This window comes from Labrus bergylta, chromosome 9 (genome assembly GCF_963930695.1).
Source record: "Labrus bergylta chromosome 9, fLabBer1.1, whole genome shotgun sequence".
Classification (NCBI taxonomy): Eukaryota; Metazoa; Chordata; class Actinopteri; order Labriformes; family Labridae; genus Labrus; species Labrus bergylta.
The window spans coordinates 16,031,497-16,047,930 of record NC_089203.1 but is presented as its reverse complement, the minus strand read 5'-3'; the positions used below and the strand labels follow the sequence as shown (position 1 = coordinate 16,047,930).

Sequence of the window (16,434 nt, the reverse complement as noted above, 5' to 3'; positions counted from 1 at the left end):
TACAATATTGCAAAAAATAAGACTACATTGGATGCTGAATAGCCTAATGGTTATGTCATGCACCCCTTGTACAGAGGTTATGGACCTCAAAGCTGGTGGCCTGGATTCTATTCCAACCCTCAGCCCTTTGCTGCACATCATTCCCCTCTCTCTCATCCCAGTTTCTATCTCTATCCACTTTCCTATAAAGCTTCAGTCGAAAAAAACAAAACAAAGTGGAAATCTATTGCATGTTACTGTCTAATTACATATGGACTCATGTCAGGTATCTCTCTCTCTCTTCACCCACCTTTATAAAGGGAAGAATGTGGCATGGGATTATATTTAGATTTAATATTCTATTCACTCTAAATGAAGCCATAATATGGACAGAGAAATGATTGGGCGTTATCTCCCTGTGATCACAGTACAGGCAGGGCACTGGTAATTTAACAGCCTTAATGCTATGAGACTCATATTTCATGTCATCTACTACATGTTAGTGTGTCCACTCTTGTCCTCTTTCATATCATAAAAACTAAAGGTTTTTCAAGCATATTCATTCAGTTCTTATTGCGTCTGTGCTATGATAACACTTCATTTCACCTTGCATAGGTACGATATGGAGAAGCCGAACGCCTTTCCATTGCGGGAGCCGGAATTCATGTAGTTCCCTACAAGCAGGATGATCTCTAGCAGCTTAGAGAAGGTCTGGCTCTTCCTGAGCTCTTCACAGGCTGCTGTCACGGACACTATATCTGGCTTGATGTTGTTCAGCTGCTCCTCAAACTGCAGCTTAAACAAGATGGCCTGAAGCCGTGGCATCAACTTCTTCACGCTGGACATCTGGGAGAAAAAAAAAGCAGAGGGACAAGGGATTGAAGACCCATTACTAATAAGTTTGCTACACATACATCACCACATACATCATGTGTGTGTGTATGTGTGTGTGTGTGTGTGCGTGTGTATATGTGTGTGCGTGTGTGAGAATTAGGGGATTTTATCTATTACTCACATCTTCCACTGCTGAACAAAGAAGCCTGTGTGTAACAGCCTGAGGATTTGCTGTGTCTAATATAGTCACCACGGTATGACTCTATTTCAGTAGTTTAATATTTTCGCTACTTCATCTGCCTTTACACTGATTTCCTCACTATGTTAGTGGTTAGTCATCTCCAAGTCAGGTGGGAATCCAGACTGTACAGATTTGACCAAAACAATTAAGGTTTTTATTTTTTACTGTATTTCATTTGTGTGTGTGTGTGTGTGTGTGTGTGTGTGTGTGTGCGCACGCGTGTGATTCCTCACCACTACTCCAAACTGCTCAGCCTCAGCCAGATCCTCATATTCGTCCTTCATCTCTCCCAGGACACTCAGCTGCTCTGGTGCTGGCAGCTGTTTGATCAGGTTCTACATGGCAATCAAAGGAAAATATAAATGACTTAACAGTTTCGGTGTGTTTGGTATCTCTTGTAAAAACATGATTCATTTTAAGCAACAACAGGACAGATCTGAGCATTGTACCTGAACCATTGACTCTTTTAGGATCTTCTCATTAACCTCCAAGACGGCGTTCTTGATCTCTTCATAAGGGAGACGAAACGATCCGAGGAAAATGGCTGAATGAGTAAACACGATAAAAAGTGATTATCCAAATAGGATTCAGTGTAAAACTTTTTCTTACAATAAAGTTGAACATTAAATGCATGGAAAGATGGTATTGGTATGTGGGTATCAATATGTTCAGACTTACACAGGTTCTGTGAACTTTTGGAGTCAATGACCTTAAGCTCCCTCACTTTCTTCTTCTGCACCAGCTTCTTGTCATCCGCACCATCCTGGTCCTTGGCTGGAGAGGAGGAAAGAGAATGGCGGAAATGATGGTTACATTCAGGAAGGACAGAAGAAAGAGGACCCTTGCTTAAAAATCACAGTAAAGCAGCTGCAGTTAAAGCAGAATGATTTGATGGGTGGGGGGCATATGTGATGGCTGAAAGCTGACATACTTGGCACAGCCTTCACTGTATCACTCTCTTCCAACTGTATGGTGTCATGAAGGTGTTAGGGTTATTGTATCAGTGGCCTAAGGTAAGACTGAACTCTATGAAATGGCTTTATCACCAGGGGAAATGTGTCCATGATGTGTGGAAGCCTGGTAAATATGGTTGGACGTTTGTTAGCTGCAAGACATTTAAAGTTTGCAATGAGCTTACTCACACACACATACACAGTTTATAAAAACACTTTGCATTTATTGTTCTGACAAGGTCAGGATTGTGACTGTAAGGATCTGTCAGTGTGTGGGGGTGAATGTGCACCGGATGAGAATACGGAGTGAAAGATGAACAAGCACATGACCACATAGCAGCCCACCGTGTGCACGGACACATCTGATCTAAGATCAGCAGAGTACTGGATGTCACTGTTGTTTGTTTGTTTCTGCAAATAATACCTAACCACTCATTGTCAAGTTAACATTCGTCTGAAAGAACAGAACAAACACTTTTCAGTGTTGATGCTTAAATCTTTTGTAAAAAAAAAATGTCGGAAGTGCGCATGAACATTTACTGGTTTAAAATTGTGCAAATTCAAATGGTGAAAGATTTATTTTATTACTACTATCATTTAAAGATGTTCTAGGAACTCATCAGCCCTTTGTACATTTGTATAACTTAAACTTTGCTGAACACTTTGATTGTCACTGATCTAATTCTCTGTATGTCCATTGCTTATGTAAAGGACAGACAGTAACAGGAAACAAGAATCACCGTCTGGAAACTGGGTGCCAGTACAGTGTCAGTGTGTACAGTAATAGCACACTGTCCCTCTTTTTAAAGTGCTGTTTGAAACAAACAATAGAAAATAAAAAAGAATCCCCTGTGCTGAGCAGCTCACCTGTTTCCTCTGCCGGGTTGTGACCTCATGTAATGATGTCAGAAGCTAAAATAAAGTGTCTCACGACAACAGATGAGTCTTTCTGGACCGATACAATGGTAACCATAAAATAAAATAAAAAAATACTAAATGTGGAAATAGACAAAGTTAGAACTGTTCAACTGTTTGTATTAACTTGACATGAATATATAGGTTAACCCCATCACAGCTTTCTGTGCTGCACATTTCACTTGCTCACTGTCATTCCAATTTTTGTATACAACAAGTCCACATTCAAGTTCATTCAAACAGCAACACTGCAAGTATTCTCAACAGAGACAGTCAACATAACAAGTCACTCATCCGTCTCTCCATCCCTCCATATGTGCAGTCAAACAGTTCTTTGTCTCTGTTTGAGAGGCCAACGTGTCGGCAGTCTGTTAACGAGTCCAGGCCTCTTAATGAGCTGCTCATCTCATTCATTTAGAACATACACATGCACACAAAACAGACAGTCAGCTAGAGCACTGTGGCCTCAATAAGTCCCATTGTTTCACTCAGAGTTGGCTTCAGGTCAGTGAAACTCCTCTCCCAGAATCACAATCATTTACGTCTTAAGTCAGACTCAAACTTCAAGCCAAGCGGACCTTTTTTTTTTAACACTTCACCTCTCCTGTTTGCGTATCATTTGTGTTAGATAGTATAATCAGCTGTGTATCAGCACCATGAATCAGCAACACTATTGTGTGTCCCACACTGACGCTATAGTCCCTGCTGAGAGCAGGAAAGCATCGCAGGAAGTCAACCATTACACACGCACACACATGGGCAGGAAAAGCCATCAGGACATCTGACAGGAAACAACACGGATATCTTCACCAAACACATACACAAAGCCAGTCACAGCTGAAAGGCTCAGAAGTGACAAGGATCTATAAATCAACATCTCAGGACAGAGTCAAAAACGTGGAGCCTGATCAAAATCATTCATTTACTCAAACATTTAAAGTGAAGACAGAGATGTAGTGATGTTTCATTTACTACCACAAACAGTGTAAGCTTCAACCTATTCAAATCTCCGCGCTCACATTGCTACAATAATGAACAAACAAACTTGTAAAGAACAAACAGGCACACATCTATATATAATAGATGAAGGTCTAATCTGAACAGTATATGTTAAGTGTTTTTCCTGCATTCAAAAGTTGAAATTTCCTACTGACCCTGGCCCTCATCAACGTCTGTTTTCTGAGTCTAGTTTTACAGTTACAGTGAGTAGTACAGCACCTGGTGAATTTCTAACTGCAGTTACAGCTCTATGTGGATATGGTGGCAGCGCTGTATCTGAAACAATCCAGTGCGCTGCTAAACAACAAAAAAAGAAGAAAAGCGATAGAGGAAGATGTAAGTTTTCTTTGAGAGTGTTTGTGTTTTCTTTGCTACACTGCTGTACATACATGCCCTACACAAATATCCGACGGCCATTAACATTTTCTCTGACAATGATTATTAAAATCAATCATAATCAATCAATTCAATTATAACACCTATGCAAATTTCTTAAAGTGTGTTCAGTCTGCATAGGGATCGTTCATTTTAGACAGCTGTGACTGTTAGAGACTCCAGACTGCAGCGTTGTTGTTTCTTTATAAACTTCACTGACAGACCTGAGAGTCACACAGAGAAACACAAGGCTTCATGATTAAATGTTCCATTTTTGTTTTGTGTCTGCGCTTCAGTCCATATGCATATATGCTCTCTGTCTCCCTTTCTCTCTCTCTCTGTCATGGTCAGAGTATAATTCATATAAATATTTTTTGTTAAATATTCAGTGTCATCACGTCTTGGTTACAGCGATGTGAATCAGAATCAGTTTAATTGGCCGGGTCTACATATTGTAGAAATACCACAGAAGAAAAAACTTGAAGAATGATAAAAACAAGTAGGATAGCAAAACCCATGTTCGGGGGCTGTAGCCCTTGAGGCGGGTAGTCCGGGTGCAGGTCCGACCCGTGGTACTGTAGGACTACTGTACTGTCTCTACAATCAAAGCATAAAGAAGCCCAAAACCTTTAACAGCTGGATAATTAATAATTCTGTAGGAAGATAAAACAGCTCAGGTGAAGAATTAACTTCTCTTTGTGTCCTTCATGTTCATCATCAGACTACATGTGAATGACAACACTTTAAATCTGATAGAATGTGAAATCTAACATCCAGGCAGGAAGTAAGATATTTATTATTTACATGAAATCATGTACCTTTACAAAAACAAGAATAAATAAATAATTTTTGCCAAAATGGTGTACAAAAAAAACACCAGAATACAAGAATTACAGTGTTTGATGCTCAACAATTCCAGGGGGAGGATAACCAGACTTAATTTAATCCAACACCTTGGTTTTAACCGTGGATTTAAAAACATTAGGGTTTATGTCGCATTGATTTTAATTTTGAACAGGGCACATGAGTTTGTATAATACATTAGGTTTCACCTATCTTCAATTATAGAATTATTAGAATCCCTGATGTTGCTTGTCAAAGTGTGGAGCCAGTAAGCACAGTACATCTGCACATGTATAAGGTACCACCACCGCCTCATTTTAAACCAAGAAAAGACCCTGTATTATCTCAAAGAATAAGAATCCTGTTAGCTAACAAGATGAGGAACCTAGTTAAGGCATTGTGTCACTAGGTCAGTGTGTGTGTGTGTGTGTGTGTGTGTTGATCTTGGAGGGATGGAGCTGGGAAGGGAGCATGTGTGTGTGCGTGCAGCCACACTATTACAGCTACAGTGGCAGCTGCGCTCTAGCCAATAGAATCAGGCTTAGCTATGTTGACATCATAGCTGATTCATAAAATGGGGTCTGGTGTGGAGATTGTAAAATGGCTGCTTGGTGGTTTCCACATGCTGAGCCCATTTTATTTATAAGCCAATGGCACCTCTAGTGGTGAGCATGTAGCACTGCGCCCTGTAACACTTAGTCACTGTGGGGGAGGAGATGATAGAGGCAGAACACATGTGAGAGTAGACACACACACAGACACACAATGCCATACACATGCACATGGGAACAAACTTGTGGAGTGCTGACATCTTAACATCCACATGTTTTATTATCCCAGCTGCCTTTATGTTTTAAATCACACAAAGATGGCTTCTTATATGGAAACACACACACACACACACACACACACACACACACACACACACACACACACACACACACACACACACACACACACACACACACACACACACACACACACACACACACACACACACACACACACACACACACACACACACACACACACACACACACACACACTTCCCGGAATAACTCCCCCTCGTCTCCCCAACAGCTGCCTGGCACTGAGAGATGATGAAAAAAGAGGGGGGGAGGTTATGTCTGTGTGTTTGTGTGTGTGCCTGTGCACACGGACATGCATGTGTGTGTTGAAAGGAAAAACTAAATACTTCAATTTCTTCTGTTTTCAATTAAGTGGGGAAAAAGAAATAAAATGAATAGATGAAGGGGGAAGAGGGAAGAGGGCGAAAGGGGGGGGGGGGGGGGGGCCACATGATCATGAGGAGCCAAATCATTCAGAGGTCCCTGTCAATATGTAACTAAGTGTGTGCATGTGTGCACGTCTGTCTGTCTCTGACTGCACAAAGAGGAGTCTGTTTATCAGTCAGCAGACCTGAGTGTGTCCTTCAGCCCCCCCCCTTCTCTCATTCTCTCACTCCTTAAAAGGAAAAAATGTGTGGTTAAGAAGGTGATGGGTAGCCAAGCTTTAAAAAGTAAGGCCTAAAAAGAGTAAGAAAGTTCATACACAAAGATTTGAAAGTGAGGAACAAAGAGAGTAAACTTTATCCCTGAATACTCTGAACACAAAGAATAGTTCTAGCTCCCTCCCAGAAAGCAAAGCCTGATTTTCTTTTCTATCTCTTTTTCTGCCTTTTCATTCTGTCTATTCATTCACTCATCACCACTCCCTGCTTGTGGAGCGCTGCAGTTTATTTTTAACCCACTAAGAGCTTTCAGATGATGTGCTCCATTGTATATCTGTAGCCCCCAAAGTGTTTTTTCTTTGGCCCTCTTGTGGCAAGATAGGAGAAAAGCATAACATTAACTTTATATAACTTCAAACTAAGTTTTTTCCATTCAGCATTCCAGGGCTGGAGACAGTCTTAACTGGAACAGACGAGAGGGTTTCTAGTTTCAACATTAATATCTACAGGCGGAGCAGTTCTTAGGAAAAAGTGCTGGGGGTTGCTCAACAGAAAGAACCACACACACAGAGACACAAACACATATTTTGCCAAGATTTAACATCAACAATACTAAATACGGAAATATGGTGCTTTTAGTACAAGATGGCTTACTTTATGGATGTAAAAATGTATTAGTACTACAGGGGAACTGAGGCAAAAAAGAAAAAGAAAAGGGAGGGGGGGGGGGGGTAAAGTCCTTTGTCTAAAGTAAGCAAAGGCCCAAACTACAGCAGACAGAAGGACAGCTGTAGCCTTGGTCCCTTTAAACTTTAAATGTCCAACATTCTGTCACTTTCTTTACAAGTGTGTGCGTCTGTGTGTGTGTGTGTCACAACGTAGGCAAGTTTGACAGAAGAAGAATAAGGGGGTTTCCACGGTAACCTTGAGTCTGAAAGAGCCCCTTCATCCTGTTTTTCAATGTGAAAGGAAATGGGAAGAAAAAAATCCTGTGTGTGTGTGTGTGTGTGTGTGTGTGTGTGTGTGTGTGTGCGCGTGTGTGTGTGTGTGATTGTGTGAAAAGAACCAGATGGCAGGGTGGGGCAGTGAGGAGGGGGGACGGGGCAGGATGTGGGAGGGCCAGGATGCTTGGGGAGGGCTTGAGGGAGGGGCTTAGACAGTGCTCACTTGCGCACCCCTGGTGCATGATTAGTGTAACTGCAGCTCATAGTTTGGAAAATATCACTACATTTGTTTAAAAACATAAAAAAGTAACATAACTGGTTACATATAGAGAATCAGAAGTACACAGATGTATGATCTCCTTATGACACTTGGACTGCTGAAGCCAAACTTCTAAATTTAGACTCACAATGAAGTTTTTAAACAGTTTTTTTTAATAAATCAAGCCTAAATATGAAGACAATTGTTAGATTTTTTTTGCCAAATTATTAGTCTTAACAAATTCACAAATACAAATCTAATAACTTGCACTATAATATATATTCATAGATCAAAAATAAATGCCATTTAGCTTTGAGTAACATGGCATCTTTTACGACTTATTTAGGGTCAAACTGATGCTTCTACAGATAGATGATAAAAGTATAAATGTGTTGTATGATGTGTTTGCCTGAGGTTATCTGGATGAAACTAGTGTTTAAATGTTTGAAATGTGTTTTTTCTTTTTTTACATTTGGATGGTGGATAACTTCAATTGACCTGAAATTTGAACAACTGCAAAAACCTCCCAAAGACTTTCAAACCCAACTCCATTAGTTACTGTTGATGATTACCTTAAACAGATATTTAAAAAAAACACAGAAATATATTTTTAATTGCCTTTAATTAAAAAAAAACATTCATATAGAGTTTAATGTTTTCATTTGATCTAAATGTTTTGACTAAAGGAGGTAAAAAGTGTGGGTCCTTCATTGAGGTTAAGGTTATCTGTGGAGTCACAGTGCCCTCCACTGGTGAATATAGTGTACTGCTGCTGGATGGAACAAGGCAGACAAAGCCCAACACCTGGATACACTGTTTATTACCTTCACAGTCCTTCTTATTATGTGAAAGATCGAGAAAGAGGAAAACTAGAAGTAAAAATGTGATTGATTGTGTGTTTATGTGACAGCAAAGGGGGGACAAAAGTGGGGACACAGAGGTGGGAAGAGTGAAAGGAAGTGTGTAGAAATAGTGGGTCCGTGTGTGTGTCGGTGTTGTTCTCTCAGGGCCATTCTGACCTCTCCCTGCTCTTCTGGCCATGAAGGTCTTCAGCGATGACGCACACAAGGCATGTAACAGCATCACTGATGAGACACACATACACACACTGGGAGTATGCCGCCCGAATTACTGATAGGGTGCACTACAGTCGACACACCGACACAGCATTACCTTGAACTTGAATTTGCACTTGCTGAAACCACACAAACAGCCCATAAATCCCCATAGCAAATAACAGAGGACACCGTCAGACACCCCCATCTCACACACACACACACACACGCACACACGTACACACACACACACACACGCACACACACACGCACACACACAGACAAGGAGAGGTGAGCTGCTATGGTGTGCTTATTAAATCAGTCCTATATCAGCCAGTCTCCTTGGGACAGCAGAAAAGATTTACTACAGCAATTACACCGGCTAATTACAAGGAAGAGAGATAGAGGGAGAGAGAGAGAGAGCTACAGAGTGTAAAGGAGAAAAGGAAATCAAATCAAAAGAGGAGAGAGCAAATAAAGGTGTGAAAACTGAGACGATGAGCAAATAAAAGGGAGGAGAGATAGAGAGAAGTTAGTTTAAAGGACAAAGACGATGCAGAAGTGACCTTGAGCCAGCCACAACACCTGAGACTTTAATGGGGTACATGGAGACAACAGAGAGACACCACGGTTGAATGTTTGAACTCACAAAGCAGCTGTGTCTGTCTTTGTGTGCGTGAGTGTGTGTAAGTTTGTGCAGCTGAACGGCTAACTGAGTGACTCACTGAGCATGTAGGTAGTTTTTCCTGTAGTACTCTGGTAGTCTGTGTGGTGCTTTGGTGTTTGTTATTCACACTGTGAATGTCCTTGACGCTGCACTGGCCTTCACAGCACAGTACTCCCTCTACGGGGAGGAGAGAGGATTACAGTGCCTTGCATTAGTCTTCACCCTGCTTTGGACTCATCTACATTTAGCAACCTGGAATTTAAACTGACATATTTTGGCTCTTTAATATTAGATTGACATAACATGCTTTGAAAGTAGAAAATATTTTTGAATGTCATAAAAATTAATTTAAAAAAAGGAGTAAAGAAGACATGCACGCTCAACTATTCAAATGGTAAATGGACTTGAGCTTGTATCGCACTTTTCAAATCTTCTGACTACTCAAAGCGCTTTTACACCGCAGGTCACACCTACCCAGTCACACACTGATGGCAGAAGCTGCTATTTAAAGTGTTTTGCCCAAGGACACATCGGACATGTATAGCTGCAGGAGCTGGGCATCAAACCCCAAACTTGAGATTGAGAGACGACGGACTCTACCACTGAAACACAGCTCCCCCAGTGAGCCACAGCCACACCCTCAAGTAAATACAGCTGCAAGTCTTTTGGAGTCTACAAGTTTATGCACTCCTGCAGATTGAATTCTTGTCCATTCTTTTTCACAAAATACCTTAAGCTCAGCACTGACAGGATGGAGACTGTCGGTTTACAGCAATTTTTAAGTCTCACCACAGAGGCTTGACCTCTGGGCTTTGACGGGGGCTTTAAGACGTGAACATTCTTTGCATTAAGCCTTGTCAGAGTAGCTCTGGCTGTCTGACTGTAAAGCTACGGTCATGGTCCTGCAGGAAGGTGGACCTCTACCTCAGTCTCGAGGTTCTATTCTTAAAGCCTGAAAAAGTATTGCCATGTATTCGACTCTACTGTATCTTGTCCTCAATCCTGACCAGTCTCTCAGTACCTGCTGATGAAAAGCATCTCAACAGAATGCACTACTATTACTGCAGTGTGCTACAGTGATTTTAAACCAGAGGCAAAAGTTCAAGTCTCATCCCATCCAATCAGAGTCCATTCCAGAGAATGTCTGCTGATTCTCCCATATGGTTTGTGGGGAACTTTTTTTTTTTTTTTTTTTAACAGCTTAATTTAATGAACCACTCTCTACTTGCTATGGTTTCATAAAGGCCAGATTTGTGGAGTGCACAACCAATAAATGTCCTGTGGACAGATGGTCACACCTGAGCTTGTGGATCTGCCAGGCTCTTTCTTTCTTCCCACTCCTCTGTGTAGACGCACTGCTTGATTTTGCTGGATTGTTTTCTTGCCATATTCTGTCCATTTCTTTAAGATTGATTAAATGGTTTGATTGATCAAACACTAAACCTCACCCTCCTTTGTGCTTCTTCCAAGCTTTATCCCCATCTTGTTTGGCGAGCTCCTTGATGATGAAGAGTTAGAAAGTTTGTTCTCTAACAAACTGAGTCCTTTACAGAAGAGGTTTACTTAAATTAAGATTAAACTGCAAAAAGAGGACTTTATAAATCAATTATATGACTTCTGAAGGCAATTACCTGGACCTGATCTTCCTTAGGGGTCTCACATTTTAGATTTGTAGTTGAAAATAAATGTGAACACTATGTTAAAATCCACCCTCCTTAAAAATGATGGACTATATTAGTGTCAATCAATTTAAAGAACAACAACAACAAATAATAAATCAATTTAAATTTGGGGCTATAACACAATAAAATGTGGAGATGTCCAAAGCGAGAGAGTTCTTATGGGAAGCTCTGTACATCACTCTCCAGTATGCTGGGGTTCAGTCTTCACTGGTCCTGGTTCTATATACGGCAAGAAGTTACATTTTTGGATGCCTCAATGTGTGTGTGTGTGTGTGTGTCTGTCTGTGTGAGAGCGAGAGAGATTGACAGATAAGATTCGTACAGACAGATCTGTGAAGGTCAGACAATCCCTCATACTGTATTTGAATATAGCCTATCAGAGCTGCAGTTAAGAACAGCCAATAACTCTATACTTCTGAGTTCCCATTAGGGAAATATAGTTTGCACGCCCACATTACCTACATTGAACATGGGCAGTGGACTCAGGTCACACAGTTAAATTGTACTCTCTCTATGTAATGCCAGCTGCCTGCAGAGTTGAATGACATTTCCCTGCTTGTCACATCTACTGTCCACCCTGATGGTGTCTATGACATATTCACAACCATGCAGAAAGTCTCATTTACATCAGCACAGAGGTAGAAATGAAAACTTATAAATTGGGTTTCTATCTCATTTAAAAAGTTATATGAACTGTAACACACATGCACCCCATGAGGCCCACTTTGCTCTGGGCAAAAAGGATTAGGTACTTGGCTCCTGTCAGCCCTCAAATATTCATTATTACCTTATAGAAAGATAGCAGACAGGGAGCGAGTGGGAGCAAGAAAGAGCAAGAAAAAGGGAGAGTGCAAAGAAAGAGCATGAGTAAGTGATGGAGAGGCACTTTATGAATACAAGCAGTTCTGACTTATGCAAAGCAAAATAGATGAAAGGAGGAGAGAGAAAAATGAAGGTCTACACGGTGTCATGCCACAGAGGACAGTTAAAAGCTCGTCGCAGGGACGGAGCACACACTCATCCGCTGTTAATCCCTCAGTCTCTGTCCTCTCGTCTCCAACCATCCATCCCTTCACTCGTCTTTATCTCTGCTTCAGTGATGAGGACAAAGGAAAGCACTCACTCATTTTTTTCCCCTCCCTCCACAGCTCTAGTCCCCCCCTCCTTCTCCTTTTCTTGGTCTCTTCAGGCAAGACTTGCAGGCCTGATTAGCAATTGTGACTTGACCGCATGGTGGAAAGATTGGCACACATGCACATACACACAGGAACATGTACACACATATATGTATACACATACACTCAGAGTATGTGGCAAAGAGGAGGATGAGGGCCAGTTTTGCTAGGTCTAATTACCCCTTGAGCATGGCCAAGAGCCAGTGAGTGGGCTAGAGAGGAGGAGGGAGTTTTGCCTTTTTTTAATGTCAGCCATCGCTTGCAGGACACAAACACATGCACAAGCACAGACTTGAGTAAGTGTGTCTGACCAAAGGCAAAACAAATTCTTGTGCTTGTCACAGTTTTTTTTTTTCTTTTGCAGCCAACATGTTAATATGACCAAGTCAAGGAAACTAGAGAAGAGAGGGAAAAGAAAGGGAAGAGGAGACATGAGGAGCAGAGCTCGAGGAGAGATAAAGGGGATGAGTAACAAAGTGGAGCAATTGCTATGGGAGGAAGCATTGTGGGGAAGAGACTTTGGAGCAAAAAGGATGAGAGATAAGGATGAGAAGAAAGATTGTGTGATACGGTAAACAGAATAAGAAGAAGGAAGAAAGAAATGAGAAGCCAATTTCACAAAGACTTCGCCTCAATTATAATGATTAGCTGACTTAACGGACGCACATTTATCTCCATATTCATACCAACACAAAGAAATCATACTAAGTGTGTTTTAATGATTGGGAAAACTAGTTCAGTCATCGTGCAATCCATAATGCTGAAAAAAAGGCGAACACTTCTTTGCATATGTGTGTATGAAGCTCTTTCTTTGTTGCAAAGCTTTGGGAAAACTACTGCAGGTGTTTGAAATACTTCAATAACACTGGATCATAGTCAAACTAAGTAGCTGGAGGGAGATGACAACCATGATCTGGCAACCTCCACCTTTGCGTGGGAATCTGGGGAAAAGTCTCTCTCATAAAAGACCCATTGGTGTGCTGCAGGCTTTCTAGTTTGTAAAATCACTTTTACCCCCTCCCCTCCAAAAAAAAAACACAACCACGTCTCAAATAAACTTAACAAGAGGAATAGATATTTAAACAGGGAGACAGACGCGCAAATCCTCTTCTGGAACATCTGTCTGCTGGCCTCTCTGGGGAATTGGCTGTAGTTGGGGATAGACAAAGGGACACACATGCATACACACACACACAAAAAAAAACACATACAAAAAAAGTACACACCTAATCCCAGCATGCGCTTAGTGAGCCATCAGGGGACATGTTGCCAATCAGACAGCGATGTGCGCCTGGGCAAATGAAAACAATCAAGGCACAATGTGGCTGAGAGACTGGCACGTGCTTGTGCGAGTGTTGGTGTGTATGTGGGTGCGTGTCGTTGTGTGATTGAGTTCACTGATTCATGCACACATACTGCCAACCAGAGACGAGCCTCTGTGCTCACTCCATGCATTCCTAGGGGGGACTGTGTATGGAGAGATTTCTGGTACCTGTGTAACTTTAAATGATTGATGTAAGAGTGACATATTCAGGAATCCATGTTTTAGGATACACTGCTGACATATGTATATTGTGAACATATAGTTGGACAAAAGCTTCTCCAAAATGAATGAAATAAAGTGATAATATTAGCCCTACAGAGCTACTTACATATCCAATCTGCAGGCTGAGCTGGATGGGATGTCTTTTTTATTTAAACAGCTAGAACACTGATATCCAAAATCTCTACGGTAGACATAGTAACTGCAATGGTATATTTTCTAACATATTAGCTAAAATACAACAATCGCACAAGTTGCCCTACAACTACATTTTTCCTTTAATTCAATAAAATGCTCCCAAAATATCGTAAAAAAAAAGACTGTGGAGTATTTTCTCCACTCTACCTGTTGTTTGTACTGTGCACCAGTGACCTAGCATGTGTGTGTGTGTATGTCTTGCTAGCTATTGCTCCTCTCCCCGTCTTGTCTCTTCTCACGGCTCAGTGAGTGTGTCAGTCTGCATTGGCCCTCTTTCAGGAGCTACTGAGAGATGGCAGCACCATTAAAATTTAACCCACTATCTCACCACTCTCCACACACTGACAAGAGATGGAGAGAGAATAGCAGAGATAGCCAGGCAGGCGTACAAGAATGTACAGGCATGTATCTAACAACAGATAGGCACACACATACAAAACCGCACATACACACACACACACACACTCCCTCACAAGGAGTGAGTTAGATGTGATAGCGAGAGATGCGAAGCGACAGAGCGAAAGATCCCACACAGATGGAAAGTAAAGAATAAGATGGAACAGATTACAGCTTGTAAACCACACACGTACGCACACATCTGGCGCATGGACGGCTGTGGAAATGAGAGGCATCAATTCAACAGGGGAAATGGAAAATGTCTATGGGCCTTACGTGCTATCAGTCTACTCTAATCCTCTCTCTAAATCTACACTTTCTTGAGACTTTCTCCCTTGTCTGCTCTGGATTCTCAGTCATTCACAAGCAATCCTTCTTTTAGACCCCCCCCCCCTCCATTCTAAATCTATCAATCTTCTCCGTTCAATATTTTTGATGCATAGTTTTTTCATTTTTCGGTTGTCTCTCTCTCTCCCTCTCTTTTCTTCTCTCTTCCTGTCCTTTCCTGCACCAGTGGAGTGTGGGACAGCAGGCAGTGCTGGGAGGCCTATGGTCTCTTAATTAAGGAGCAAGGCGGAACGAGGCCACATTTAACAAGGACACTCACACACAGACATTTGCATTGCGTTACTTGTAAGGACCTTCAATGTCTACAGGCTCTACATGTAACCATCCACACACTGATTTAGACCTGATTCAAACTTTAACCTTTAGTCTCTTGTCTTCACTTTGTAGTAATGCTGTCACTCAGGAGGTCTAACACTGAAACTCTGCCTTTAGAAAGAAAGGAGGAGAAGAATACAAACAAACACACATACATGTATAAAAACTCTTACAAAGGCAGAGTGGCAGAAACTGTTAAGAGGCCATGCCGCTCGTAACACAAACAAACAGACGCACACACACACACACAATTTCCTCCTTTCACACATCACAACACCTAATCAGAGGCTGAGGACCTGGGTTGAAATCTGCAGGGCTAGGACTCAATCAGCTAGTGCAATCAGACACAGGACACACACACACACACACACACACACACACACACACACACACACTCACCCACATTCACTCACACAGCTACAATTACATACAGAGACGACCCACACGTAATAAGCCCTGAGCTGATGGGCGAAATGAAGGCCATTACATTATTCAGTCTACCTCATCACCACTGTAACCAACACACATACACACACAGAGGAGTCGGGATGGAAGAAGCTATTTTGAGAGCGTGTGCGTCCGTTCTCTTCGAAGGTGACTTTGGGCAGGCTGGAGTGGTAATTGGGTACACATACAAATGCCTTTTTCTTCTTCTACCCCACGTTCTCTTTTCAAAGTCTTTCTTTTTTCCTCTCCCTTCTTTTCCTCCCACTATGGCCCCCCTCTTTCCCTCACTGCAGCCCCCGAACGTGATTACATTTCTGACATGAGTAAGGGGTGAAAAGTGCGAGCAGTTGAACGAAGAAGTGAGAGGGACTTATTATTAACTCTAAAAACAATGAAGAGTAGAAATCAGGTCTTGCTCGTGATTGAAAAACAAAAAACTAAACGTGGACACACACACACATTAGCATTTCCCCCTGCACACAAAAACACACACCTGTATATATATCATTTACTTAGCAGGGGAGCAAGGCAAAGCAGAGGAAAATTGCACAAAATGTCACTCAGACTGTCATACTGATCTTTTCTGTTAAGACGCACGCAGACACACACACATACACAGTGCAATGCCCATCTCATTTCCTCAGACGAGTGACATTTTCTGTCCCTCTCCCTTTCTCTAACTCTTTTTCTGCACGCCGTCACTGTGGTGGCTAAATTAGCATTCCTTCCCCTCCTCTTTTTCTCCCTCCCTCGACGGCTAGACAAGAGGTGAGGACCACAGGGACGGAAGAAAGGAGAGAGAAAGAGAAACAAGAA

The 16,434-nt window shown here is 41.8% G+C and overlaps 2 protein-coding genes across 3 annotated transcripts in view; both read right to left on the bottom strand.

Annotated features, from left to right (window-relative positions):
* LOC109990492 (protein diaphanous homolog 1) overlaps positions 1-2,369 on the bottom strand; it is a 19,971-nt gene extending 17,602 nt beyond the window's left edge. Inside the window, exons 1-5 of the mRNA XM_065959061.1 lie at positions 2,353-2,369; positions 1,733-1,899; positions 1,504-1,598; positions 1,288-1,389; positions 586-825 (exon numbers count right to left, since the gene is read on the bottom strand). Of these exons, the coding sequence (XP_065815133.1) occupies positions 586-825; positions 1,288-1,389; positions 1,504-1,598; positions 1,733-1,899; positions 2,353-2,369 (621 nt within the window). The remainder of the gene's footprint in view (positions 1-585; positions 826-1,287; positions 1,390-1,503; positions 1,599-1,732; positions 1,900-2,352) is intronic.
* Positions 2,012-16,434, bottom strand: part of LOC109993034 (protein diaphanous homolog 1) — a 78,477-nt gene continuing 64,054 nt past the window's right edge. For both annotated transcript variants that reach the window (XM_065958694.1, XM_065958695.1), the window contains one exon: positions 2,012-16,434. This exon is cut by the window's right edge and continues 23,445 nt beyond it. The gene's annotated coding sequence lies outside the window, so the exon portion shown is untranslated.